The 22,927-nt window shown below is 65.2% G+C and overlaps 11 protein-coding genes and 3 non-coding genes across 14 annotated transcripts; 8 read left to right on the top strand and 6 right to left on the bottom strand.

Annotated features, from left to right (window-relative positions):
• Positions 1 to 442: 442 nt before the first annotated feature.
• Positions 443 to 1,644, top strand: V1510DRAFT_411478 (TLC domain-containing protein). Its single transcript, XM_066932905.1, has 2 exons — positions 443 to 650; positions 683 to 1,644. The coding sequence occupies exon 2, from the start codon at positions 692 to 694 to the stop codon at positions 1,616 to 1,618; it is 927 nt and encodes a 308-aa protein (XP_066790955.1). The 5' UTR covers positions 443 to 650; positions 683 to 691; the 3' UTR covers positions 1,619 to 1,644.
• On the bottom strand, positions 1,630 to 3,617 carry V1510DRAFT_424973 (P-loop containing nucleoside triphosphate hydrolase protein; the record flags this gene model as incomplete). The annotated part of the gene is made up of 3 exons (XM_066935116.1): positions 1,630 to 1,944; positions 1,976 to 3,358; positions 3,555 to 3,617. 3 exons carry the CDS (start codon positions 3,615 to 3,617, stop codon positions 1,630 to 1,632), a joined length of 1,761 nt encoding a protein of 586 aa, XP_066790954.1.
• A 314-nt stretch (positions 3,618 to 3,931) lies between these two features.
• V1510DRAFT_273249 (phosphoribosyltransferase-like protein) lies at positions 3,932 to 5,509 on the top strand. Its single transcript, XM_066930597.1, has 4 exons — positions 3,932 to 4,181; positions 4,304 to 4,371; positions 4,404 to 5,361; positions 5,393 to 5,509. Exons 1-4 carry the CDS (start codon positions 4,072 to 4,074, stop codon positions 5,448 to 5,450), a joined length of 1,194 nt encoding a protein of 397 aa, XP_066790953.1. The 5' UTR covers positions 3,932 to 4,071; the 3' UTR covers positions 5,451 to 5,509.
• Positions 5,510 to 6,054: 545 nt separating this feature from the next.
• V1510DRAFT_411470 (RNA-processing protein NOP58) lies at positions 6,055 to 7,975 on the bottom strand. Its single transcript, XM_066932904.1, has 2 exons — positions 7,809 to 7,975; positions 6,055 to 7,681 (listed from the first exon to the last, which is right to left on the bottom strand). Exons 1-2 carry the CDS (start codon positions 7,916 to 7,918, stop codon positions 6,214 to 6,216), a joined length of 1,578 nt encoding a protein of 525 aa, XP_066790952.1. The 5' UTR covers positions 7,919 to 7,975; the 3' UTR covers positions 6,055 to 6,213.
• A 307-nt stretch (positions 7,976 to 8,282) lies between these two features.
• V1510DRAFT_373612 (uncharacterized protein) lies at positions 8,283 to 11,037 on the top strand. The gene has a single exon (XM_066931518.1). The coding sequence runs from the start codon at positions 8,390 to 8,392 to the stop codon at positions 10,634 to 10,636; it is 2,247 nt and encodes a 748-aa protein (XP_066790951.1). The 5' UTR covers positions 8,283 to 8,389; the 3' UTR covers positions 10,637 to 11,037.
• On the bottom strand, positions 10,805 to 10,876 carry V1510DRAFT_t24. The gene has a single exon. It is a non-coding gene; the product is annotated as a tRNA-Glu (tRNA).
• Positions 11,038 to 11,045: 8 nt separating the features above from the next.
• On the top strand, positions 11,046 to 11,117 carry V1510DRAFT_t26. The gene has a single exon. It is a non-coding gene; the product is annotated as a tRNA-Arg (tRNA).
• Positions 11,118 to 11,227: 110 nt separating this feature from the next.
• V1510DRAFT_t27 lies at positions 11,228 to 11,299 on the top strand. Its single transcript has one exon. It is a non-coding gene; the product is annotated as a tRNA-Arg (tRNA).
• A 375-nt stretch (positions 11,300 to 11,674) lies between these two features.
• On the top strand, positions 11,675 to 13,036 carry V1510DRAFT_411466 (Glyoxylate reductase-like protein). The gene is made up of 2 exons (XM_066932903.1): positions 11,675 to 11,920; positions 11,953 to 13,036. The coding sequence occupies exons 1-2, from the start codon at positions 11,831 to 11,833 to the stop codon at positions 12,961 to 12,963; spliced, it is 1,101 nt and encodes a 366-aa protein (XP_066790950.1). The 5' UTR covers positions 11,675 to 11,830; the 3' UTR covers positions 12,964 to 13,036.
• Positions 12,988 to 13,872, bottom strand: V1510DRAFT_440328 (uncharacterized protein; the record flags this gene model as incomplete). The annotated part of the gene is made up of 2 exons (XM_066935609.1): positions 13,641 to 13,872; positions 12,988 to 13,609 (listed from the first exon to the last, which is right to left on the bottom strand). Coding segments are annotated over exons 1-2 (819 nt in total), but the record flags the coding sequence as incomplete, so codon positions are not given.
• Positions 13,873 to 14,497: 625 nt separating this feature from the next.
• Positions 14,498 to 16,793, bottom strand: V1510DRAFT_360752 (RNA12 protein-domain-containing protein; the record flags this gene model as incomplete). Its single annotated transcript, XM_066931036.1, has 2 exons — positions 14,498 to 16,680; positions 16,712 to 16,793. The coding sequence occupies 2 exons, from the start codon at positions 16,791 to 16,793 to the stop codon at positions 14,498 to 14,500; spliced, it is 2,265 nt and encodes a 754-aa protein (XP_066790948.1).
• Positions 16,794 to 17,231: 438 nt separating this feature from the next.
• Positions 17,232 to 18,243, top strand: V1510DRAFT_411462 (uncharacterized protein; the record flags this gene model as incomplete). Its single annotated transcript, XM_066932902.1, has 1 exon — positions 17,232 to 18,243. A coding segment is annotated over one exon (935 nt), but the record flags the coding sequence as incomplete, so codon positions are not given.
• A 190-nt stretch (positions 18,244 to 18,433) lies between these two features.
• On the top strand, positions 18,434 to 21,520 carry V1510DRAFT_373602 (peptidase family M1-domain-containing protein). Its single transcript, XM_066931517.1, has 4 exons — positions 18,434 to 18,666; positions 18,764 to 18,965; positions 18,997 to 19,668; positions 19,700 to 21,520. Exons 2-4 carry the CDS (start codon positions 18,764 to 18,766, stop codon positions 21,478 to 21,480), a joined length of 2,655 nt encoding a protein of 884 aa, XP_066790946.1. The 5' UTR covers positions 18,434 to 18,666; the 3' UTR covers positions 21,481 to 21,520.
• V1510DRAFT_411459 (uncharacterized protein) lies at positions 21,478 to 22,921 on the bottom strand. The gene has a single exon (XM_066932901.1). It carries the CDS (start codon positions 22,874 to 22,876, stop codon positions 21,707 to 21,709), a length of 1,170 nt encoding a protein of 389 aa, XP_066790945.1. The 5' UTR covers positions 22,877 to 22,921; the 3' UTR covers positions 21,478 to 21,706.
• Between the last annotated feature and the right edge of the window lie 6 nt (positions 22,922 to 22,927).

Raw genomic sequence — 22,927 nt, 5'->3', positions numbered from 1 at the left:
GCCTTTGGTGGCATGGAGCGGCCGTTGGTGGCATGGAACGGCCGTCGGTGGCATGTCGGGGATAGCCGCCGTGGCATATAGCCGCCGTGGCATATGGCCGCCGTGACATATAGCCGCACGCCGTTGCATGTAGCCGCTGCATGTAGCCGCTGCCATATAGCCGCACCTTCATGTAGCCGCTGCCATGCGGGCCGCGCAGCCGCACGGCGCAATGCAGCCACTGCGATGTAGCCGCGTGTCCGCATGGCCGCATGTCGCCGCCGCCGCCGCACCGCCGCACCGCCGCACCGCGCACCGCCGCACCGCCGCACCGCCGCACCGCCGCACCGCATACGCTCTCCGCCGCAGCCCCCGCATACACCCGCGCCCGCGCATACACCCGCACCCGCGCATACCCGCACCCGTGCATACACCCGCACGCGCCTCGCGCACACAGCCGCCCGCACGCCCGCCAGATCACAGCCAGCGTCACCAGCACCGCCGCACGGCCTCCACGTAGCGCCAAGCTCCAGCCGCGGCAGCCGTCTCCCAGCCCGTGCGGCGCAGGCGCCTCCCCAACAGTCCGATCACGTGACGCCAACCGCAGCCTCCAGCATCCGACTGGCCCGTCCACGACCTAGGCCTCCACCAGCTCCCCGGCCCCCTCCCTGGTACGTCTGTCCGTCGCCGTCGCTCACCCCAGACACCAGCCATGGCAGCCATGTGGTCCGAAGGCGCTCCTTTCTGGAGAGACCCGCTGTATGTTCAGTACCCGCCCGCGGTCGAACAGAAGCTCCTGCCGCTCTGTGACGCGCTCGGCCTGCCCACGCTCGCCCTGCACTTCCACGAAGTCGTCCTCGCGTTCGTGCTCTACCAGACCATCTTCGTGCTCTCGCCGACGTTCTTCCGCGGCTACAAGGCGTACGCCAACCTCAAGCCGCGCACGCAGCTCAACTTCGACATCCATGTCGTCTCCATGGTCCAGTGCCTGCTCATCCTGGCGCTGTCGTTCCCGGCGTTCTGGGAGCCCGCGCTGCAGCGCGACCACATCTTCGCGTACTCGGGCTACGGCGGCATGGTCTACGCGTTCGCCGTGGGCTACTTTGCCTGGGACTCGTACGTCAGCATCCGCTACGTCAAGTACTTTGGCGTCGGCTTTGTCGTCCACGGCGTGGGCTCGCTGCTGGTCTTCACCCTGAGCTTCAAGCCGTTCCTGATGTACTACGGCCCGGTGTTCCTGCTGTTCGAGGCCTCGACGCCGTTCCTGAACGTGCACTGGTTCTCGACGCACCTGCCGGCGGGCACGGTGCCCGAGCGCCTGCAGCTCATCAACGGCGCGCTGCTCATGGCCTCGTTCTTTGGCATCCGCATCGTCTGGGGCTTCTACTCGGTCGCGCGGCTGGCGCTGGACCTGTGGGCGGTGCGCGAGCGGCTGGCGCCGGTCGCGCCGCTGGCCGTGCTCGGCTCGAACCTGGCGCTCGACTGTCTGAACGTGTACTGGTTCTCGAAGATGGTGGCCATTGTCAAGGGCCGCGTGGGCAAGAAGCCGGTGGCCGTGGTGGACGCGCCGGTGGCCGTCGCCGCCGCCGTGGCCGCCGCCCCGGACATTCTCGACGACACCAAGGGCAAGGCCGAGTAGTATAATACATGCTAGAGGTCCCCAAAGTCCGCGCTGGGCGCGGCCCGGCGCTTGCGCCCGGAGACGAGCGCCTTCCAGTCCTCGGCGAGGTCGTCGTCGTCGTCGGACGACGCCGCGGCGAGGCTGTCGACGGTGGGCGCGGGGCCCAGCCGGGCGCGCTTCTTTTCGCGCCGGCCCTCGCGCCGCTCGGCGCGCACCGCCTTGTCGGACCACGCCTGGTTCTTGTGGATCTCGCTCTGGGGCTTGGCGCGCGGCGCGCGGCTCTGCTCGAGCGCGGCCAGCCGGGCGGCCTCCTTCTTGGCGTCCGTGTACGCGAGCGCGTCCATCTGGCGTCAGCACGTCCGCGCGGGCACTTACGTCGAACCCGGGCTCCAGCCACCCGCCCTCGGGCAGGTCCTTGCGGCTGCGCGTCTCGGGCATGCGCGGCAGCCGGACGAGGCCGTACGCCTGGCCGTGGCCGGCAAAGTCGAGCTCGCCCAGGTGGAAGATGCTGCTCATGGTGTGCCTGGTGTAGAACCGCACGAACGACACGTAGGCCATCACCGCGAGGTCGTAGTGCTCGCGGCTGGCCGTGGTCCACGCCCGCGCGCGGCGCCGGACGTCGCTGGTGAGCGAGTCGAGCCCGGCGGGCGCGGGAACCTCGGTCGGCGCCAGCCGGACCTTCTTGACCGCCAGCACGTCCACGAGGCCCTGCTCGCGGCCGGGGCCGAGGAAGACGACCGCGCGGCCGGCGCGGCCGGCGCGGCCGGCGCGGCCGGCGCGGTGCATGAACATGGCCGAGTCGTCCGGGGCGTCGAACTGGACGACGAGATCGACCGCGGTCACGTCCAGCCCGCGCGCGGCCACATCCGTCGTCAGCAGAACGGCCCGGTCCAGTGTCTGCGCGAACCGCGTCAGGGTCTTCTCGCGCGCGGCCGGCGCCAGCTTGCCGAGCAGCGAGTGCAGCTTGAGGCCTTCCAGGCTGGCGCCGGGCACTTTGGCCAGCGGGTCCGTCAGCAGCTGGTAGAAGTACAGCACGGACGAGCCCGACGCAAAGTACACGATCGCCTTGGCGTAGTCCGCGGTGGCCAGGAACTGCAGCAGCGCGGCCACGCGGTCCTGGGCGGCCAGAGTGACGTAGCCGAGGCTGAGCGTGCTCGGCACGCGCTGCTCGCCGTCGCCGTCGCCGACCTTGACCGTGATCTTGACGGGGTTCCGCAGGCCGACGCGCACGAGCTCGCCGACGGCGTCGGTGATGGTGGCCGAGAAGAGGCCGGTGCGGCGCTGCTTGGGCAGCATGGAGAGAATGCCGTTGATGGTCTTGTCGAAGCCCATCTCCAGCAGCCGGTCGGCCTCGTCCAGGACGAGCAGCTCGAGCCGGCCGGCGTGGACCTGCCGGGCGCCGAGGAACTCGTGCAGCCGGCCGGGGGTGCCGACGACGATCTGGGGGCTGTCGCGCACGAAGGCGTCGACGTCGGCCTCGAGCTTGGATCCGCCGATGAGCAGCTGGCCGCGGAGGACCGGCGCGGGGTCGGCGGGGAGAGCGGGCGCGTCAGCCCCGGGGGCGGGCGCGTCGGCCTCGGTCTGCAGGTGCTGGAACTCGAGCAGCGTCGCCAGGACGCCGTAGATCTGCGACGCCAGCTCGCGCGTCGGCGCGATGATCAGGGCGCCGACGTGCCGCGGAGGCACGGGCTCGGCCCGGAGGAGCATTTCGATGGCCAGGAGCAGGAACGCGATCGTCTTGCCGGAGCCGGTGACGGCCTGGGGTCAGCATTGGTCGGCGGCGGCTATATGCGGTGCGGCTATATGGTCGGCGGCCGGCCGCCGGCGGCTATATGCGCGGCCGCGGCTGTGCGCCGCAGCGTGCGCCTCCGGCGGCGGCTATGCGCCGCACGCGACCATATAGCCGCACTTCTCTCCGCCCAGGCCCCGCGCTCCGCCCGCGCCCCGAACCTACCTCCACAACCACGTCCTTGTGCTGGCCAAACATCGGCACCGTCGACGCCTGTACCGGCGTCATCTTGCGGAAGCCCTGCGACGAAATCGCCTCGGCCCTGCCGTCAGTCCCGTTCGATCCCGCGCTCCCGTCCGCACTCACACCCAGGCCGTCAGCGGCGGCTTCAGCGCCGTCCATTTCCTCGAGGGGGCCATTGCTCTCGCGCAGCGTGCTCTTGCTCGCTGGCTGTGATCTGACGTGCGCCAAATTTTTTCTCGTCCACGTTTTCAGCGGTTGGCTTGGGATTTGGGACAAACCACCTGCACATCCGCGCAAATCCGCCGCACTCGCGCCATATTCCCTACAAACGCCGCGCGCATAACCGTTTTGAAAGATTTTTTTGCGTCCGCCAGCAAACGCCCGGCGCAAGAACAGGACTTTTCTCAAGATCTCCGCAGACACACGCATACGCACGGCTCGCAGTCCCAGACAGCGAGCTCCAGAGATCGAGGTGACTCTGCAAAACGTTTCAGCCGATATGGTTCGCAACCTGGTGGTGTTCGGGGGCTCGTCTCACCCGGAGCTGGTGGCCGGCATCTGCCAGCTGCTGTGCATCCCCCAGGGCGCGCTGACCACCAACAAGTTCAGGTACGTGGCAGCGGAGCGGCCGGGCGGCGGCCGGGCGGGCGGTGCCGCGCGGCGCGGCCGCCAGCGCCGGCCCCGGCCGTCCGCGGCCTTCCCCGGGCTGGATGGAGACACTGACACGGCAGCAACGGCGAGACGTCGGTGAAGATCATCGACTCGGTGCGCGAGAAGGACGTCTACGTGATCCAGTCAGGTGAGTCTCTGCGCGCCCGGCGCTGACCGCAGGCTGCGGCCACGTCAACGACAACTTCATGGAGCTCCTGATCACGATCTCGGCCTGCAAGACCGCGTCCGCGCGGCGCGTGACGGCCGTGATGCCGCTGTTCCCCTACAGCCGGCAGCCGGACGTGCCGTACAACAAGGTCGGCGCGCCGCTGGCCAAGCCGGTCGCCAAGGGCCCGTACACGTTCGAGAGCGTGCCGCCGTCGCCGCGGTCGCACTCGTCGCTCGGCCACCACAGCGCGGTCTACGGCAAGGAGCCGCCCGAGTTCCCGCTGACGGGCTTGCGCACGCCGTCCGGCGGCAGCAAGCGCGACCTCTGGTTCCCCGAGGGCCTGGCCGAGAACAACACGGGCTACAAGGAGTGGGTCGCCCAGGCCGGCACGCTCGTCGCCGACCTGCTGACATGCGCCGGCGCCGACCACATCATCACCATGGACCTGCACGACCCGCAGTTCCAGGGCTTCTTCGACATCCCCGTCGACAACCTGTACGGCAAGCCGCTGCTCCAGCGGTACATCTCGACGTGCATCCCCGACTACCAGGACGCCGTCATCATCTCGCCCGACGCCGGCGGCGCCAAGCGCGCGACCGCCATCGCCGACGCGCTCGGCATGGACTTTGCGCTCATCCACAAGGACCGCCGCGCGATCAAGGACAAGGCCAACACGGCCACGATGATGCTTGTGGGCGACGTCACCGGCCGCGTGGCGCTGCTTATCGACGACCTCGTGGACACCTCCAACACCATCACCCGTGCGGCCAAGCTGCTCAAGGACCGCGGCGCCATCAAGGTCTACGCGATCATCACCCACGGCATTTTCTCGGGCGACGCGGTCCAGCGCATCCGCGCCTCGGCCATCGACAAGGTCGTCACCACCAACTCGGCGCCTCAGGACGAGCACCTGCAGGCGCTGGGCGACAAGCTCGAGGTCCTGGACGTGTCGCGCATCTTTGCCGAGGCGTAAGTATACGTTTGAGCGCGCTGACGACAGTATCCGCCGGATCCACAACGGCGAGTCCGTGTCCATGCTCTTTGACCACGGTGCCTAGACGTCTACTCGTCCGGCCGACTCGGTGCATAGACTGCGTCTGTGCCGGGCTGCCAGCGACATGTGCTCGTGGACTTTTGTGTATAATATCGCAACGAACATTGATATGACTGGCAAACTAGGAAAGGAAGTGGACGGCTGGCGCTGTAGACGGCCGGCTGGGCCTGTAAGCAAGGTCAATGCCTTGGTGATCTGGTCGATGCGGTTCGGCCGGCGGCCGACCGGCCGACGTGGGTTGTGTAGAGACCGTTGTGTAGTCGGGTGCCTGAGGCGGCAGTAGCAGCTTATTTACCAAAATTGGGACAAGTCCAGTTTGGTCGACGACGCATTTTTCGACAGTCCCGCGGGAACCCGTTTTCCGCTCGACGCCGGGCAGAAAACACACGGCAAACCGCATGGGACGGTCGTAGGGGGTGCTGGGAGTGTCTGGCGGAGTTTATGGGCCGATCCAGCCGAGGACGGGCCGCAGACATCGTCGCGCCTGAAATCCCCCCGACCGGCTAAACGGTCTACCAGCTCCAAATCGGCTCTCAGCGTCTGGCACACGGCCCAGAGCCCCTCTGTGACTATGTCTACGTCCTGCCGGGCCCCAGGGTCCCCGACCATTCCAGCGAGAAATGCTCGATTAGATCTAATAGAATACAGATCAGACTTTTGTCAAAAACATACAAAAAAGACGACAAAATAGAAGATATCAAAAGGAACCTAATTACATACACATCCAGTTTTCAGCCGTGGTTATCGTTGCGTCGCTCTTGGCGCGCTTACTTCGACTTATGCTTCTTATCCTTCTTCTCCTTCTTCTTCTTGTCGCCCTCGTCGTCGCTGTCGTCCAGCTTACGCTTCTTGGCCTTCTCCTTCTTCTCCTTCTTCTCCTTCTTCTCCTTCTTTTCCTTCTTCTCCTTCTTCTCCTTCTTCTCCTTCTTCTCGACCTTCTTCTCGACCTTCTTCTCGTCCTCAGACTCGGACTCGGACTCGGACGCGTCCTTCATGTCCTCGTCGATCTCGACAATCTTGCGGGACGTGGTCGCGACAGCGTCGGCGTCAGCGTTGTAGGCCTTCTGGGTGGCGAACTCGAACTTCTGCTGCTGCTGCTGGTTGGTGACCACGCGCGCGCCGTTGGACATCGTCGCGATCTCGCGGCCCTCGAGCGCGCGCAGACGCGACTCGATCTTGCCACGGGTCTCGAAGCCGATCGTAGCCACGTCCTCGCGGTCCTCGGACAGGGCGTCGAAGCGCAGCGACACGGCGATCTTGGCCGCCAGCATGCGCGCGATCTTGCCCTTGTTGCGGCCGGTGGCCTGGCCGATGAGCGACGCGTGGTAGATGATGCCGTACTTGGGCGTGTTGTGCTTGGTCTTGAGCGCGCGGAACAGCGCCTTCTCGGCACCCAGGATCTGGATCGTCGACGCCGGCGCCTTGGCCAGCGAGATCAGGCTGCCGGTGTGCGCAATCAGGCGCGCGCCAACAAGCTCGCCGACGAGCGCGGTCAGGTTGGGCGCGATCGCGGCCATGCGCGCGTTCAGGTAGTTGCTCAGCTGCTCGCGGTACTCGGTGAACTCGATGATCTGGTCGGCCAGCGCGTTGATGTTGGCCAGGTCAAACTCGGTGATCTCGGTGCCCATCGACACCTCCGCCGCCGACTTGAGCACGGTCTCGATCTCCTCCGGCAGCACCGACGAGAAGTCCGTCTCGGCCGCCTTGGACCGGTAGCCCATCGTCTTGATCACCTTGGCGTACGCCAGGTTGTCCTGCACGATCTTGGCCATCTCCGGGAAGTGCCAGCCGTACCACTCCTTGACACGCATGGCGTATGTGTTGAGCTCCTTGTCGAGGTCGTCCAGCAGGCCGATGGCCTGCACGATCATCGTGTCGACCTTGTCCGCCGAGAACTTGAGCTTGTGGCGGCCGATCGAGTGCGCCAGACCGAGCGACATGATGTTGATGTCCTTGTCCTGCAGACCGGGCAGCAGCGACGGCAGGTGCTCGCGGATCGCACGGTAGATGTCCTGCGACGCAGCGTCCGAGATCACCTTGAACGACAGCTCGGGGAACTTGTTGATCGCATTGCCGAGCTTCGGGTCCGCGACCACCAGCTTGGTCTTCTTCTCGTCGTTGAACTCGCCCAGCAGCGAGGCCAGCTTGGTCGACACCTTGCCGTCGATCACCGAGTTGATCTCCTCCAGCGCAGATGCGGCCGAGTCGAACTTGGAGAACGCCTTGATTTTGAGCCTGGTCGTCAGCATCGCTCTTGCAATGTGCTGGCCGCGGCCGCGGCGCCAGGCGCAATCTGCAGCCTGCCGCGCCGCTGCCAGCGCTGAGCAAATTTTTGATCCGCTCGTCGTCTGCCTGTACTTACGCCGACACAATGCTCTCGGGAGTCAGCGACTCCGTGTCCTTCGACAGCAGCTTCTTGTCCTTGGCTTTCAGCAGCGCATAGCCGGCAGAGGTCTCTGTGAGGATCAGCATCTTGGGCTCCGGGGGTCCTTGTGGTCGGATGGTTTTTTTGCAGGTTTTGTTTTTTCGCTTTTTTTTTTCTAGCAAACAAAAATTTTTCGGCACGGCCACAGGGGCTGGTAAGCGGCGGTGCGGCATATGCGCCGCGGCACGCGACGGCTGTGCAGGTCACCCGGCTGGCGCCGGGGACGCGCTTACCCGGCCGCGCATGCGCCGCGCAGCTGGCCCGGGTGGGCAGGGCAAGGGCTGCTGAGTCAAAACACCCGTGTTGTGACTAAGCCTCCGCATCGGGCGAGGAGTGCGGCTATGTCTTACCCGGCCTCTGGGCCGCCTGGCAAGTCTGCGCCGACTCTCCTGGCCGACTTCATCCTCAGGCGGCAGCGACGACACGAGCCACAGCCAGCAGCCGGTGTTGCGAGCGGATTGATTGGCCAGTAGGCAAGCCCAGGTGTTGCCGAGCAGGTTCGCAATCACAGCAGCAGCATGGACAGCGATTCACGGCGGGACACGCCGCTGGCGACGTCAGAGCGGTTCGGCCCAGGCGCCAGCGGCCGGCCAGGGACAGCCCGCAGCGAGAGCGGGCGCGCGGACGAGAGCGCGGGGTCGGCTGCGCCAACGTTCCTGTCGAGCGTGCTCTCTGCCGCCCAGAATGCGGCCAACTCGCTGACCAACTTCACGGCCGGGCCGACAGCCGAGCAGATCAAGCGGGAGCAGTCGTTTCCGCTGGTGTCCGAGCCGGCTGCGCGCGCGCGGTCGTCGACCGAGCCGTCGCGGCCCGCTGCCGACGGACTTGAGCCGTCGGTCGCGAGCACGGTCTCGACGCTGGGTCGCGGCGAGCTGTCGCTCCAGAGCCTCCTGAGCCCGGACACGGCGGAGGCGGACGCGGCCGATGCCAAGGCGCGATCGGGCTCGGTCACGCGGACGACGTCCAACGGCGCGCGCTCGGCCTCAGTCGCGCGCGGCCGCCGCCGCACGTCGTCCGTCTCGAAGCCGGCCGTACCGGCCGCGCCCGGTTTGCCGGCGCCGTCGCCGGCATTTCCGCCGCCGGCTGAGATCCCCGAGGAGGACGGCGGGCAGGCGCCGCAGCGGTTTACGGGCTACGCGGTCGCCAGCCACAAGCGCAACCGCGACTTCCACCAGCTGTTCCGGTCGGTGCCTGAGGACGACTTCTTGATCGAGGACTACGGCTGCGCGCTCAGCCGCGAGATCCTGCTGCAGGGCCGCCTCTACATCTCAGAGCAGCACATCTGCTTCAACTCCAACATCTTCGGCTGGATCACCAACCTCGTCATCTCGTTTGACGAAGTCGTCGCCATCGAAAAGAAGACCACCGTCGGTCTCTTTCCGAACGCCATCGTCGTGCAGACCCTGCACGCCCGCAACGTGTTTGCGAGCTTTATCTCTCGCGACAGCACTTACGAGCTCATCTGCTCCATCTGGCGGACAGGCTCGGGCATCGACTACCATACCGACGACACCATGGACAGCGGCGACGAGGCCGGCGAAAACGACGACGACGACGACGACGACGACGACGAAGAAGAGGACGGCACTGTCGGCGACGACACAGCCGAGAGCGGCGCCGTCGAGGCACCGGCGACCGGCGCTGCTGCGGCCGAGCCCGTGCTCGCGCCGGAGGACGGCCCGGCTAAACATGCGCCCACGCAGTGCGGCTGCGGCCAGGACCACTACGACAAGGTCGTCTGCGACGCCACGTTTTCGGCGCCGCTCGGCAAGGTCTGCAACCTGCTCTGGAGCGACAACACGACGTGGATCGAGAACTACCTCAACAACGTGCTGCGCATCCTCGAGCTGTCCAAGCCGACGCCGTTCGCGCCGTCCGAGGCCGCCAACGGCAACAAGTCCCGCACCTTCAACTACATCAAGCCGCTCTATGCGAGCATGGGCCCCAAGCAGACCAAGTGCTTCTGCACTGAAACTATCGAACACTGGGACTTTGACGACTACGTCTCTGTCCTCACATCCATCTCCACCCCGGATGTGCCCAACGGCAATCTCTTTGTCGTCAAGGCTCGATACTGCATGACGTGGGCCGAGAACAACACCACGCGGATGTTTATCAGCTGCACGGTCGAATGGAGCGGCAAGAGTTGGATCAAGGGTCCCATCGAGAAGGGCGCCAACGACGGTCAAGTGCAGGCCTCGCGCGAGCTCTGCGAGGCTATACGCAAAGAGATCCAACCGCCGCCGGCCAAGAAGGCGGGCCGCCGCAAGGGCAAGCGCAAGCGCGACCTCAAGGGCAAGAGCCTCCGGGCCGACTCGGGCGTGGGCGACGACTACAAGCGGCCGCCGCAGAGCTGGGTTGCTGTCGTCGTCGCGCGGCTGGTACGTGCGATCAATGGCTTCACCGGAGCTGCGCAGGATAGCCCGACCGAGGCCAACGCGACGTCGGCCCTGGCCATCATCGCGCTCGCGGTCGTGTTTGTGCTCGTGCTCGAGCGCGTGCTCTTCATCCCGTTCTCGTCGTCGCGCCCGCACCCCACGTCTGTCGACGCAAAGTGGAGCACGCTCTGGGAGCTCGAGGAGAGCGATCTGTGGGTGTGGATGGAGGATCGCACCGATTCCGACGAGCCCTTCTTGAGCCCGAAGGACACTGCCACGCAAACGCGTCCGAAGGACTGGCTTTCGCGCAAGGAAGTTGAAGATGGCATTGCAATCACCCAGATGCGTCTGGATCTCATGCGGTCGAAACTCGGCAACCGCAAGTAGTGTGCTGCCGAGGCTCTCGATCATCTTCAATATAGGCTTTTTGTCTGGTTTTGTAGCCTGAGGCTTTGGCGTTTTGCATTTAATATATAAGTTTCGTGACGGTACCGACGTAGCTGGCCGGACGCGCAGCCGCTGAGCCCTGGGCGCGCAGGTGCGGCAAAAAGAATGCTCCGAAACGGGGAATTGAACCCCGATTTGCCCGGTGAGAGCGGACCGTGCTAGCCATTACACTATTTCGGACTGCTCATCCCTGACACTGCGCAGGGCCGTTTTAAACAGGGGCTGAGTCACCCGTGCCTGGCGTAACGTTGCGACTCATTAATTAAAAGTGGCTTGAGAATGGTGGCTGGGTCGCACGCTTGAAGGGGTGACGCTAAATGTCGCTACCGGGTGGCATAACTATAAGCAATTCCTCATGGCCCAATGGCAAGGCGTCCGCCTACGAAGCGGGAGATTCTAGGTTCGATCCCTAGTGGGGAAGAAAATGGTGTTAAAGTCGCCAAACATGCTTTCTTTTTTGGTTGCACTTTGGTTTTATTACCCTTCCGCAGTAAGTTGATGTAAACTAAACTATATTACATAGCAAAGCAGTTCCTCATGGCCCAATGGCAAGGCGTCCGCCTACGAAGCGGGAGATTCTAGGTTCGATCCCTAGTGGGGAAGTGAATGGTGTTAGATTCGCCAACATTGCTTTTTTTTTTCCTCGCAGGTCACAGACGTGATGCCCGCTGTGACATCTGCCGGCTCATTGTTTTCCCGGTGCGTGTCTATTGGCAGGTGTGAGCGGCGTCGGCTGTTGGATCCGGCATTATCTTTGCTCCCCGACTGTGGACCTCTTAGCCTAGCCTGTGTGCTGGCGCTTGGTACCTGGCGCGCTTGGTACATGGCTCGCCTGGTTCGGCTATAGACGGACTTACTGGAGCTCGGACTCCAAGGATACGTAGACCCATATGGCTGGTGTGGCGCAGTGACGTCTGCACAGTAGAACTCTATTACTAGAATACCGCCGGCATCGGAGACCTCTTCCCTCTTATCTTGCAGACTGCGTGTTCTTACACCAGACCGACGCACTGATACCACGCGAGCATTAGTGGGTGACGGCCAACAACGTGGTCGAAAACCGGGACAACCGTTGCAGCACAAAGAAACCGAGCACAAATATTGTGGATCCGCTCGTTCCAGGGACACTACACAATGACGGTCAAGCCAAAGGTCCTCATCATTCAGGACGTGGACGAGAAGTCCGAGGCGTTCTTGGACTTCTCGAAGAGATTCGAGTGCATCGTAAGCTGAGGCAACGAGCTAGCTGACAGCAGCGGTATCGGCCGACCACGGAGGAGCAGTTCATTGCGGACATGAAGGTCGCCCCGTACAACGACATTGCGGCCGTGTGGGCGATGTGGACGGGCTTTATCGAGTTCGGCCCGGTGCGTGCCGAGGTGATCAAGGCGCTGCCGCCAACGGTGCGGGTGTTTGGCATCTCATCTGTCGGATACGACCGCTACGACGTCGAGCAGTTCAGCCGGCAGGGCATCGTCCTGTGCAACAGCCCCGGTATGGGATCGCACGCGGTGGCCGAGCTCGCACTGTTCCTGGTACTGTCGACGTTCCGGTTCACGTCGGCGTTTGAGCACATGCTGCGCCAGGAGCGCAACACGATCAGGTGCCGCAACCTCATGAACTCGTCCGGGTGGGACAATGCCACGGGCCTGCCAGTGACGAATCCGAACCCCGGCCTGTTCTTCTTCGGCGAGAGCGTCGGTGGCCGGCCGGTGCAGACCGCCTACAGCCGGCGGTGCGGCGTGGTCGGTGCCGGCAGTATCGGCAAGGAGATCATGAAGCGGGTGGCCGCGTGCGGCATGTCTGTCCATTACTACACACGCACGCCGCTCAAGCCGGACGTGCTGGCGACGCTGCCGTCGGACATGGTCGCGCACGGCTCGCTGGAGGAGCTGCTGCCGAACTGCGACGTGATTGTGCTGTCGGTGCCGCTGAGCGCGGCGACGAAGCACATGCTGAACGCGCGCACAATGGCGCTGATGCCGGCCGGCTCGCGCATAGTCAACGTCGGTCGCGGACCGCTGATCGAGGAGAACGCGCTGCTAGATGCGCTCGACAGCGGGCACATCTCGAGCGCCGGTCTGGACGTGTTTGAGATGGAGCCCGTCATCCAGGAGCGTCTGGCCAAGCGCTGGGACGTGACGCTGCTGCCGCACGTCGGCTCGTCGGCGGTCGATACCATCGGCGCGGCCGAGATCAACATCATGGCCAACATCGAGGACGTGTTAGCTGGCGGCAAGGGCCGCACGCCCGTCAACGCCGTGTAATTCTGGGGCGTCCTGGGAAGCTTCTAGCGCGCGAAAGCCGCGCCCGTATATATCATGCCAATCATACTCAAACTTGTGGTTTTCAGCGCTGAAGGCGTTGAGCATGGCGACCGAGTCAGCCTCGTCGACGGCGACGGGGTCGGCGCCGACTGGGCCTGCGCCCTGGCCGCGAATGAGTGTGCGGTCGGCCGAGACGAATGTGCCAATCGAGCGGAACGTCAGGCTGATGCGCGCGCCGTTAAAGGCCTGCTGCTCGTGTGCGCTCGGACGTAGACCGCGGTTTCGCGGAATAGAGTGCGTCCAGGCCATGTTTGTACGCAGGCCGACGACCAGCGTCGAGCCGTGGGGAAGAGGCACCCGGCAGCTTGGCCGAGGAACGCCTGGGGGTCCTTTGCGCTTGGATCTGAACAACATGGTGCGTTCGGTGCCGACGCTGTAGTTGACTATGACCGATCCAGGAACAATGTCGAGCGTTTTGTCGGCGTGTTCCGAGATGAAGTCGTCTCCGGATCGGTATTGCTGAATCAGAGCGTGATTGAGCTTGCAGCCGGTGGCCTGCTCGATCTCTTGACGGAGACGGTCGACTGCTGGTGTCCACGGACGTTCGCGAGGAAGTCCGTCGGCGGGATGGCGATATAGGGGCGTCCTGGAGTCAGACCGGACCGCCGCAAACGTACCATCCGTCGGCTATGTCGGTCTGGACGGCGACTAGACGTGGCACGGCGCCTCCGCGGTGATGCATCTCTTGCCAATCGACTTCGCTCATGAGCTGGTCAAAAGCCCAGTCGGCCAACGGGTGGTTGACGTCGTCGTCGAGGGCAGGTATAACGTACGTGTCGCCCTCACAGTAAGTAGGATTTGGTGGTGCCGCCATCGCTGTAGTTTCACGAGCGTGGCAGAGATCTTAAGTATGGCGAGGTGTTCGAGTTCGAGTGTATTCGAGAAGTGGTGGATAAGCGAGTGCGTCATAGTGTGGAGAGTCTACTGCAGAATACACATTTGTTTTGTGGACACGTACAAAAGACAGTAATCCACTAGGGGAGGATAGTGAGATAAGCTACAGCTGAATTGAGAAGAGATAAGATGTAGACAAAACTGGGGACTGTTGGGGCGGACCCGGTCGGACAGGATCCAGGTCATGGACAGGGTCCGGACGGAGCGAGCCACGCGAACAGACGGACGGGATCGCAGAGTCACAGTTCACGGTCACATAGGATCACGTAACAAGCGGAACACAGGCTACGAACGCAAATCACAGACCCCCGGTCACGACGGAACACAAGTCACGGACGCAAGTCGTCGAACACAGGTCACAGAACACAGGTCACATAACTTGGGTTGCAGCACACAGACACGGATCACAGGCTGGAGAGACAGCTGGTCACAGGTTGCAGACGGACCGTGATCACAGTTGCAGGCGACCGGCGACCGGCGACCACAGGTTGCAGGCGACCAGCGATCACAGGTCGCAGAGCCCAGCCCGATCACAGGTTGCAGGTCCCAGCCCGATCACAGGTTACAGCCCGTCGCCGGCTCAGTAGTTCGACGCCAGCACCACCTTCTCGCGGTCCACCGTGTTGTCGTAGCCCTCGATCAGCCGCTGGCTCTTCTGGATCTTGCGCACCAGGTACTGCGCGCGCTCGGCCACGTTTACGGCCTTGACCGCGCCCAGGCCGGTCAAAGTCGAGAGCTCGTTCTCGCACTTGGAGATCTTCTCGGTCTCGATCTTGGTGAGCGCGGTCGCCAGCGAGATCTCCTGCTTGGCGCTCAGACCGCGGTCGGCCACCAGCCGCTGGAACGCGGCCCGGTAGATCGGCCGGCCGGCCTTGATCGAGTATGGGCGGCCGTCGACGTCAGTGACGGTGATGAGCTCCGAGTGCTCGAGCGCAGTAATGGCGTCCGGGCTGGCCGCAAACAGCGGATGGATCGTGAGCTCATTGTAGCGCAGGTCGTCGTGCTCGGCCAGCTCGCGCACAATGTACCAGGTCTGGTCCGGCGTCCAGGACTTGTTGGAGCTGCGCAGGTACCGCTTGATGATGTCCGAGGCCGACTGGCGGACCATCTCCTGGACGGCCTTGTCAACGGGCTCGCCGATCGTGATCCGGCGGACGAGGTTCTGGAGGTCGGTCATGCGGCCGCCGAGCGGCGCAATCGCGCTCTCGATGTTGGCCGTCGGCTCCTTGCTCTCGCCCGCGGCCTGCATGTGCCGCAGGACGTAGTCGCGGGCGACCTCGCGCGTGGCGTCGCCAACCGACACCGACACCAGCGGGTTGTTGGGCAGTGCGTCCGAGAGCACCTTCGAGTAGCCGACTTCGTCGGTGATGAACAGCACGTGCGCGATGCCGCCCATGGTCAGCACAGCCGCCCACTCGGCCAGGTGCTCGTACATGTCCTCGTGGTGGTCGTGCTGGTGCAGGAAGTGGTTGACGACGACGATGGGCCGGCCCGAGACCTCCTCGTCGATCGCGTCCGAGTCGTCCGCGCCGTGGTCGCCGTGGTCGCACGTCGTGGCAATGTCCTTCAGCGCGCGTGCCGTGTTGTCGAGGATCTTCTTGAACTGGACTTCCTTGGACTCGGAGAAGCCCGCCTTCTGGCCGATCATGCCCTGGACGACCACGTCCAGCAGCGTCGACACGTTGTTGGTCCACGAAAACACCGGCCGGTAGCCGACCTGGGACGCGATCTCCTTGATGAAGCTGGCGTCGCTGCGCTGCTCCACCAGCCGCACGCAGTCGAGCGAGAGCACGTTGTGGTGCTCCACCAGGGCCTGCTTGTACACGATCTCGTCCTTGCCGGAGCCCTTGGGGCCGTAGATCACAAAGAAGTTGCCTGGCTTCTCCGACAGCCACGTCTTGATCTTCTCGACCTTCTCCTGGCGGTCCGTCCAGACCGACTGGAAGTCCTCGTGGACGGGCGCGGCGTTGTAGAGGATCGAGTCGAGCGTGGACCGCGTCCAGCGCGTCAGCGTCTGGACGATGACGTTATCCGACAGCGAGAACCGCTTCGTGATCTTCTGCTTGATGAACCACGTGCGGATCGGATCAAAGACGGCCACCGTAAGCGCGGCCAGGAGCGCGGCCACGAGCGGGATCGAGATGCGGGGGTGGTTGACGAACATGTCGCGCACGTAGTGCCGGTCGACCGAGTCGTACGCGATATGCAGCCGCGTTTCGCCCACGACAAGGTCGTTCAGACAGTTGCGGGCCGACGTGGCCGCCCGCAGGCTGATGTACTGAATCGTGGCGTACCGCGGCAGGTCCTTCGAGCTCGGGGAGAGCGGAATGATGTCGCGCATGCGGCCATACCGGCGAAAGTGGAAAAACAGCTCTTCCTGGCTGAGGTCGGGGCCCTCGAACTCCACGCGCAGCCGCGCCGACGGGAACCGCCGCAGATCTTCGATCCAAGGCCGGCCCTTGACTGCAAACGCGCGCATGCTCTGGAACGGGTTGAACCACGGCCGAATGCCGCCCTGCTCGTCCATATATGCCTGGATCTTGCGGTGGACCTCGGTTGGCAGGACGTTGCCGACCGTCTTGAAGTGCATGATTGCGCCGCCTTCGCCGATGCGCGGCACGACATGTGACACCTCGATGGGGAGGTCGGGGGGGATCGCAACTTGCTTGATGTAGTCCTGGACGAGGGTGCTATCAGTGCGCATCTGCCGCGACACCAGCTTCTGCCGGATGTCCCACGACGAGTACCGGACAGGATAGAGGTCTGCGTGAGCGTGTCCGGCGGCGGCACTTACTGTCAAAGTAGACGAGGCCCTCGGAGGCTTCTTGCTCGATCTGGCCGGACTCTTCGACGTTCTCGAGATACTCGGAGCTCATGCGGCGAACAGGCAGGAGCGGGAGGCCGAGCGGCCGGGCGGCCGGCCACACCAGCAGCTTGCCAGGACGGATCGCTGGCAGCAGCCGGGCCCGGGAGAGCGGTGGCAGCCGTAGAAGCGACATGGTGGTGAGCTGGGAGGGTTGGAAGGATGGAAGAAGCCGATTAGGCGCGGCGATCGGCGCGACGTCATGCCAGATCGGCGACGCGACGGCGCGCGCGAGTCCGGCAGCGGGGAGCAGCGGGCGGCCGCGGCGGGCGAGCGACGGCCGCGCGACGGCGGGGCCGGCCGCGCGCCGCACCGCGTGCGGCTCAGACGTGCGGCTCAGGCGCCGCGCGCCGTGCGGCGCGACGCGCCGCACCAGATGCGGCGCGTCACGTGCGCGTGCGCGATGTTTTCCTGGCCCGATCGCAGCACTCCGCCCTCTACACACAAAGCGCCATGCTGTCGATCCCGTCGCTGCTGACCAGCGACGCGCACGGGCTCTGGTACAGCGAGTCCACGTCGTCGCACGTCCTGCAGGCGCCGGCGCCGGCCGCACGGCGCGGCGCGGCCGAAACTGAGACCGACGACGAGCTGTACACGCAGATCCTAGTGCACAACCATGGGTACCGGCAGCAGCTCCAGCAGCAACAGGAGTCGTACGCGGCACAGGCGGCCGCGCGCAGCCGCGCCGGGCTCGCCAACGGGACCATGCCGCCGTCGTCTGGGTGGTCGCTCGACCACGCCGAGGCCGTTCACGAAAAGTACCTGACGCTGATCCGGCAGTTTGGCTACTCGTTCATCCGGCCCACAGGCTTCACCAAGACCATGCAGGCCGACCTCGAGGAGCAGAGCGTGTCGGACGACGTGTCGGACGAAGAGTCGCCGCTGGCGCTCGAGAACGACGCTGACGCGGACGCCAACGCGACCGCAGTCACGGACGACGTCGTCGACGAGGACGCCGAGGACGCCGAGCCCGCGGACGGCTACTCGGACGGCGAGACCGACGACGCGGCCGAGCTGCATCCTCACGCGCGGCGCGCCCGCCGCCTGCCTGCCGAGCAGGACCTCGACGACGACATCCCCGAGGCCGGCAGCTTCCGCGACAGCTACTACGAAGAAGGCGACGACGACGAGGCCCTCAGCGAGCCGGCCGAGGCCGTCGACGAGTACTACGGCGAGTACTACAGCGGCGACGACATCGAGGCCGACGAGGCCGACGAGGCCGACGAGGCCGTCGCCGGCGATCGCCCGCGTCCGGCCTACGGCCAGTCCTTCGACCGTCCGGCGTACTACGAGATCTCGCTGGACGAAGCGCCGGTGGCCGCCGACGCGTCGTACTCGGTCGAGATGGACGAGAACGGCAGCATGGAGATTGACGAGAGCGACTAGATGTACAGTAGCAATGAGGGCGGTGCCCCGGACTCGCGGCGCGGCCGCAGACGCGTAGGCGGCGACACGTGGCGTAGGAGCGCGCGGCGGCGGCTCCGCCGGGGCGCACCCTGCCACGCCGCGGTGGTGCGGCTATATGGCCGGCTAGCCGCACGGCCCCGCGCTACGCGTGCTATCTGCGCCGCACGCCATGCGGCTTGCTTATGCGCCGCACGCCATGCGGCGCACACGTCATGCGTCGCGCACGGACTTAGCAAACATCTCCGTCGTCCCGCCCCTCACCGCCGTCTCTGGTTCCATCGCATCCTCTGCCATCCAGCTCCAGCGCTCTAGTACGTTTCCCAGGCCAGGCTAGTCTCGACCGTCTCGGCAATAGACTATCGATCCAAAGCCGCCGTTAACCTAAAGTCTAGAACTAGAACTAGGGCTAGCCGTGAGCGCGAAGCCCTCAGATCAGGCTCCAGCAAAGGATTTTCATCACACACACCGCGCAATTGAAGGTAACGGCTGCCGGCGACGCGGGGGACGCGGGGGACGCGTGCAGCGCGTGCAGCGCGTGCGTGGCTGCCGCCGTGTGTGACCAGCGCTGACGGCCAGATGACCGACCGCGAGATCCTTCCGACGTACGTCAAGCCGACGCACTACACCGTCTCGGTGTACGGCATCGACGAGGAGAAGTTCACGTACCAGGGCACGACCAAGATCGATCTCGAGGTGCGCGAGGCCACCGACGAGATCAAGCTCAACTACCGGTACCTCACGATCGAGCAGGCGTTCCTGGCCGTGGAGGTCACCAAGAGTAAGCGCGCGCGCGGGCCCGCTGACGGCAGCCACGTACGACATCACGTCGTCGGCGATCGAGTATGACGAGGCCGTGCAGGTCGTCACGTTCAAGCTGCCGCAGACGCTGCCGGTCGAGGCGTCCAAGGCCACGCTGACGGTGATCTACTCGGGCGTGCTCAACGACGCCATGTGCGGCTTCTACCGGTCCAAGTACACGAGCGCCGAGGGCAAGCCGACGCACATGTACTCGACGCAGTTCGAGTCGTCGGACGCGCGCCGCGCGTTCCCGTGCTTTGACGAGCCCGCGCTGAAGGCCACGTTCGACTTCTCGATCACTGTGCCCGAGACGTGGACCGCGCTCTCGAACATGCCGGAGGTCTCGAGCAAGCCGCCGGAGGACGGCAAGAAGAAGGGCGTGGCGCCGACGGCGCTCAAGACGGTCACGTTCGCGACCACGCCTGTCATGAGCACGTACCTGCTCGCGTGGGCCTGCGGCGACTTTGAGTACGTCGAGGGCGAGACCGCGCGGCTGTACCACGGCAAGCCGCTGCCCGTCAAGGTCTACACGACCAAGGGCCTCAAGCAGCAGGGCGAGTTTGCGCTGAGCTGCGCGACCAAGGTCATCGACTACTTCTCGGAGGTCTTTGACATCGACTACGTGCTGCCCAAGCTGGACATGATTGCGTGCCACGAGTTCTCACACGGCGCCATGGAGAACTGTACGTACGCGCGCGACGACGCTGACCGCAGGGGGCCTGATCACGTACCGCACGACCGCCGTGCTCTTTGACGAGGCCACGTCCGACTCGAGCTACAAGAAGCGCGTGGCGTACGTGGTCGCGCACGAGCTGGCGCACCAGTGGTTCGGCAACCTCGTGACCATGGACTGGTGGAACGAGCTCTGGCTGAACGAGGGCTTTGCGACCTTTGCCGGCTGGCTCGCGGTCGACAAGCTGTTTCCGGAGTGGGACGTGTTTTCGTCGTTCGTGTCCGAGTCGCTGCAGGACGGCCTCGCGCTGGACTCGCTGCGGCAGTCGCACCCGATCGAGGTGCCCGTGCGGTCCGTGCTGGACGTCGAGCAGATCTTCGACGCGATCTCGTACCTCAAGGGCGCGTCGTCGATCCGCATGATCAGCTCGCACCTCGGCCAGGAGACGTTCCTCAAGGGCGTGAGCAAGTACCTCAAGGCGCACGCGTACGGCAACGCGCACACGTCCGACCTTTGGGACGCCATCTCCGAGGAGGCCGGCGTCAACGTGGGCGCCATGATGGAGAACTGGATCAAGAAGATTGGCTACCCGCTGCTGACCGTGACCGAGACCGACGCCGGCGTGAGCATCGCGCAGCGCCGGTTCCTGCTGACGGGCGACGTCGGCCCCGAGGACGACACGACCACGTGGTGGGTGCCGCTCGGCATCGTGTCGGGCGCCGAGGCCGCCGTGTTCGAGTCTGTCTCGGCGTTCGAGGCCAAGGACGTGACCGTGGCCGGGCTCGACCTCGACTTCTACAAGATCAACAAGAACCAGACGGGCGTCTACCGCGTCAACTACCCGCCTGCGCGGCTGGCCAAGCTGGGCCAGCAGGTCGACCGGCTGTCGAGCACCGACAAGGTCGGCTTGATCGCGGACTCGTTCCACATCGCAAACGCGTGCGAGGGCTCGACCGTCGGCTTCCTGAGCCTGCTCGAGGGCTTCCGCCACGAGGAGTCCTACGTGGTGTGGTCGCAGATCGCGTCGCGGCTGGCGTCGCTGCGCTCGGCGTTCTTCGAGCAGCCGACGGCGGTGCGCGACGGCCTGGCCAAGTTCACGCGCGACCTGCTCAAGCCCACGTTCGAGCGGCTGGGCTACGAGTTCGTCGATGGCGAGGACTACCTGACGGCGCGGCTGCGCGCGCTCATGTTTGAGGTGCTGGGCGCTGTGCGCGACCCGGACGTGGTCGCGTACTTCCAGACCAAGTTCGCGAGCTACGCCGCCGGCGACAAGAAGGCGCTGGGCCCGAACATCCGCTCGGCCGTCTTTGGCGCCGTGCTCTCCGACAAGGACTGCACCGACGCGTCGTACGAGGCCATTCTGGGCGAGCTCGACAACCCGTCGTCGGTCGACGCCAAGGAGGTGACCATTCGCTCGCTCGGCAAGGTGCGCCGGCCGGAGCTGGTCAAGCGCTCGATGGCGTTGATCCTGTCGGACAAGATCCCGACGCAGGACCTGTACAACATGGCCGTGTCGTTTGGCGGCAACGGCGACCTGCGCTGGCAGTTCTGGGAGTACGTCAAGAGCGACTGGGCGAATCTGTCGGCGCGGCTCAAGACGAACGTCACGATCCAGGACCACTTTGTGCGCCTGACGATCTACAGCTTCTCGTCCCAGAAGGCTTACGACGACATCACCGCGTTCTTCAAGGACAAGGACACGCGCGAGTTCGCGCGGTCGCTGGGCCAGGCGCTGGACAAGATCAAGGCGGCGTCGAGCTGGGTGGCCAAGGACGGCGCGGACGTGGCGGCGTGGCTCAAGGAGCACGGCTACTCGGAGTGAAGCGATAGTATACAGTAGAATACAGTGTGCTGTGAGGCGAGTGAGCGCCCGGCGGCAGCCAACGGGAGCGGCTGCGCCGGGCAGGCAGGGCAGGCGCCGCACCCCGTGCGGCTCGTCTGCGCGCAGCGCAGCCAGCCTCGGCACAGCCGCGCCTGCCGCGTTGCCACGGCAACCGCGGCGGCGCCGGGTCCGCTGCATGCACGCCGTTGCCACGGCAACGCCGGCGTCACCGCGCCCCCGCGCTCCAGTCCTGGCCGGTCGACCGCCGGTACGCGCGCGCGATGTGCTCGCGCGTCTGGTCGTAGATGTCCTTCTCGCCCTTCTGCAGAAGCCCGTCGGCGGCCTCGGCGATCTGCTCGACGGCGGCCTTGCGGCGGCGCTCGGCGTCCGCGTCCGCGGCGTCTGCGGCCGGATCGGCCGCAGCAGCCTTCCGGCGCCCGCGCTGCTGCCACTTCTTCTTCTTGCCGGGCCCGAGGCGCGCCAGCGCCTCCATGGGCGTCTCGGTGACCTCGAGGACGTCGAGCAGCATGCCCATCAGGCTGGACTCGGTCACGGCGTCGTCGTGCAGCGTCTGGGCAAGCTCGTGCTGGCGCCGCGACTCCATCGCCTGCGCGGCCGACTTGATGTCCTTCATCGAGATGCCGTCGAGCCACACGTCGTGGTGGGCCTCCTCGTCGGCGGCGTTGCGCACAAAGTTGCCGGCCTCGTCGAACTTGCCCTCCTCCAGGTCGTCGCGCATGTTGAAGGCCTCGAGCTTGGGCGCGTGGCGGCGCGAGCCCTCCGGGCCGATGTCCGGGTCCAGGTCCTCGTCGACGGCGACCTCGTCCGCGTCGGCCAGGTCGACGTCGCCGTCCGCGTCGGCCTTGGCCTTGCCGGCCCGGCCAAACCGCTCGACCTCGGCGTCCAGCTCGCGCCGGGACTTGCTGCCGGACTTGAAGTCCTGGCCCTCGATCTCGTCGATGTCGAGGAACCGCAGCTTCTTGGACTTCTTCGAGACGCCATCGATGTCGTCCTCGTCCGAGGACTCGCCGCCGTCGGCGGCCGGTGGCGTGGCCGGCTTGTCTTCGGCAAACATGTCGTCGTCGCCGTCGCCGTCGCCGTCGTCCGCGTCCTTGGCCTTTTCTGCGCCGCGCTTCTTGAGCGCGGCGCTGAAGAACTCGTCCTCGGACGAGTCCGAGTCGTAGCCCTGCAGCTTGACGAACTTGGACTTGCGCTTGGCCTTGACGGACGCGCCGGTCATGTCGCTCTCCAGCAGCGCGTTTTCCTCCTCGTCATCCCCGGCGATCGGCGTGGGCTCGTCGTCCGGCTGGATCAGCAGCGGGTCCCGCGGGTCGAACCGGGCCCGCTTGGACGAGGAGCCGGGCTCGTCGGGGCCGGTGCGTTTGAGCGCGCTCATGGTGATCCGTCGCGTGTGCGGTGGGAGTGCAAACTTTTGCGACGGCACTTG

Source organism: Dipodascopsis tothii (genome assembly GCF_038497935.1).
Source record: "Dipodascopsis tothii strain CBS 759.85 unplaced genomic scaffold V1510scaffold_4, whole genome shotgun sequence".
Classification (NCBI taxonomy): Eukaryota; Fungi; Ascomycota; class Lipomycetes; order Lipomycetales; family Lipomycetaceae; genus Neoaidaea; species Neoaidaea tothii.
Note: the sequence above shows the minus strand (reverse complement) of the source record. Positions and strands in the feature narration are given on the sequence as shown.